Source organism: Hylaeus volcanicus, unplaced genomic scaffold (genome assembly GCF_026283585.1).
Source record: "Hylaeus volcanicus isolate JK05 unplaced genomic scaffold, UHH_iyHylVolc1.0_haploid 29269, whole genome shotgun sequence".
NCBI lineage: Eukaryota > Metazoa > Arthropoda > Insecta > Hymenoptera > Colletidae > Hylaeus > Hylaeus volcanicus.
Genome location: NW_026531612.1, coordinates 1 through 1995, shown reverse-complemented (window position 1 = coordinate 1995; position 1995 = coordinate 1). Strand labels below are relative to the sequence as shown.

Here is a 1995-nt window from a genome sequence, read left to right as displayed (position 1 = left end):
CAAATAAACGTTTTCGATTGTGTATCACACAAGTTCCGAACAATTTTGTATTATTATCGCAAGGTCCTTGGAGGATCCACTGTACTAAACGGTATGATGTACGTTCGTGGTAACAAGAAAGATTACGACGAGTGGGAGAGCTTTGGTAATCCGGGATGGAACTACGAAAGCGTGTTGCCTTACTTCAAGAAGTCTGAAGACATGAGGATCGATAAATTAAAAGGATCATCCTACCATCAAACCGGTGGACCCTTGACCGTGGAAGATTTTAGATACCGTATGCCCGTAACTGATTACGTGCTGAACGCGACCACGCAAATGGGATATGAAATTCTGGACGTGAACGGGGCCAAACAAACTGGATTTATGCGCACATCCGGTACTTTAAGGGATGGTCTGCGTTGCAGCACTGCGAAGGCTTTCATTCGACCAGCTTCGAAGAGGAAGAATCTGCAGGTTAGCTTGCTTTCGATGGCGGAGAAGATTCTGATTCGCCAAGGTGAGTATTTACAAATGATAATCATGCACTTCACACAAATTTGTCTCTTTTCAATCTGTTTATTTCTTCTTTTAAATGAAAGTATGTTATCGCACTCAAAATGTTTTTATAATGAATCTTCTGATTTTAAGACGAAAATCAAGATCAAAATATGATTCATTAACTTGAGAAAATAAGCAAAAATGTAATATTTGATCAACATTTATCGCTGTAGAAAATAGAGAAGAGGCTTAAAGGCTAATAATTGCAATTCAGAGAATTATAATTACCGAATCAAAGAATCTACTTTCATATTTCTTTTTAATTAAAATTCTAATACTCTCACTATTCAAATATTAATTTCATTTGTTGACGAAGAAACGACACGTTTAAGGACTCGATCGACTGGCTACATGTATCATCGCTCATCAATTCGAATTTTTGACCTTTTATTTCAAACTGCAAGGGAATTTCGACAGTCGCAATTTATTCGATTACTTTGATTCGCAGAAGGAAATACAAGAAGAGCATACGGTGTTCAATTCCGCGTGAATGGAATGCTGAAGGAGGTGAATGCTAATCGCGAGGTAATTCTATCAGCCGGCTCAATACAATCGCCGCAATTGTTGATGCTGTCTGGTATCGGACCCAGAGATCATCTCGAAGAAATGGGTGTACCCTTGGTGCTCGATTCACCAGGTGTGGGTCAAAATCTTATGGATCACGTATCGATGGGTGGTTTGACATACTTGGTGGACCCACCACAGGAATACACGAGTTCCAGACCTTTCACATTCGTTTTACCCCGTACTGTTACCCCGGAAACTACATTAGAATTTGCTATGAATCACACTGGACCTCTGTATAGTGCGGCATCGCCCGAGGGTACAGGATTCGTCAATAGCAGGTGAGTACTTTGGGGGTTACTTAAGGGTGCAGAATAAAAGTACGTTTGCTATCTTCATTTTATTGTTCATAAAGTTTTAAGGGCGAAATTGCAAAATCAGGCCTTAGAGCCGCATCCGCCAAAGTGTAACGAATACATTAAAACCAGTTTTCTACTTTTTTCGCAACTGGCGCTGAAGTCAATTCGATATTCTGTTCTGACTCCTGCGCACCCTTAACCCTCCTGTCCTACGGTGGGTTCTAATCACTCATTCACTGCGGTTGAGTCGGATCCGACCTTGCGGTATTACTAACTAAAAAAAACTTCTTTTTTAAAATTTGACAATTTTTAGGAATATTTTTAAAACGTTCTAGTTAAAAAAAAAACAACAAAAATTTAATTCATGAAAACGATGCGAAAACTATAGAAAATTTACATTTGACTATGCTTCGTGTTTATTGTAAACTTTATTGGAAATCTCTTATAATATGGAAGGGGGAGATAGAACGAACGCAATAGTACTCGAATAATTGAAACAAGCTTTTCTCCGAATAGCTTTTTCTTAAATAAAAAGTGCATTATGTTTTTTTTTCAATCATTACCAACAGTTATTTACAGTAAAATATATAAT

General features: G+C 38.1%; 1 protein-coding gene across 1 annotated transcript; it reads left to right on the top strand.

The window, feature by feature from the left end:
• Positions 1–3: 3 nt before the first annotated feature.
• LOC128882161 (glucose dehydrogenase [FAD, quinone]-like) lies at positions 4–1404 on the top strand (the record flags this gene model as incomplete). Its single annotated transcript, XM_054133733.1, has 2 exons — positions 4–499; positions 989–1404. Coding segments are annotated over 2 exons (897 nt in total), but the record flags the coding sequence as incomplete, so codon positions are not given.
• Positions 1405–1995: the final 591 nt, after the last annotated feature.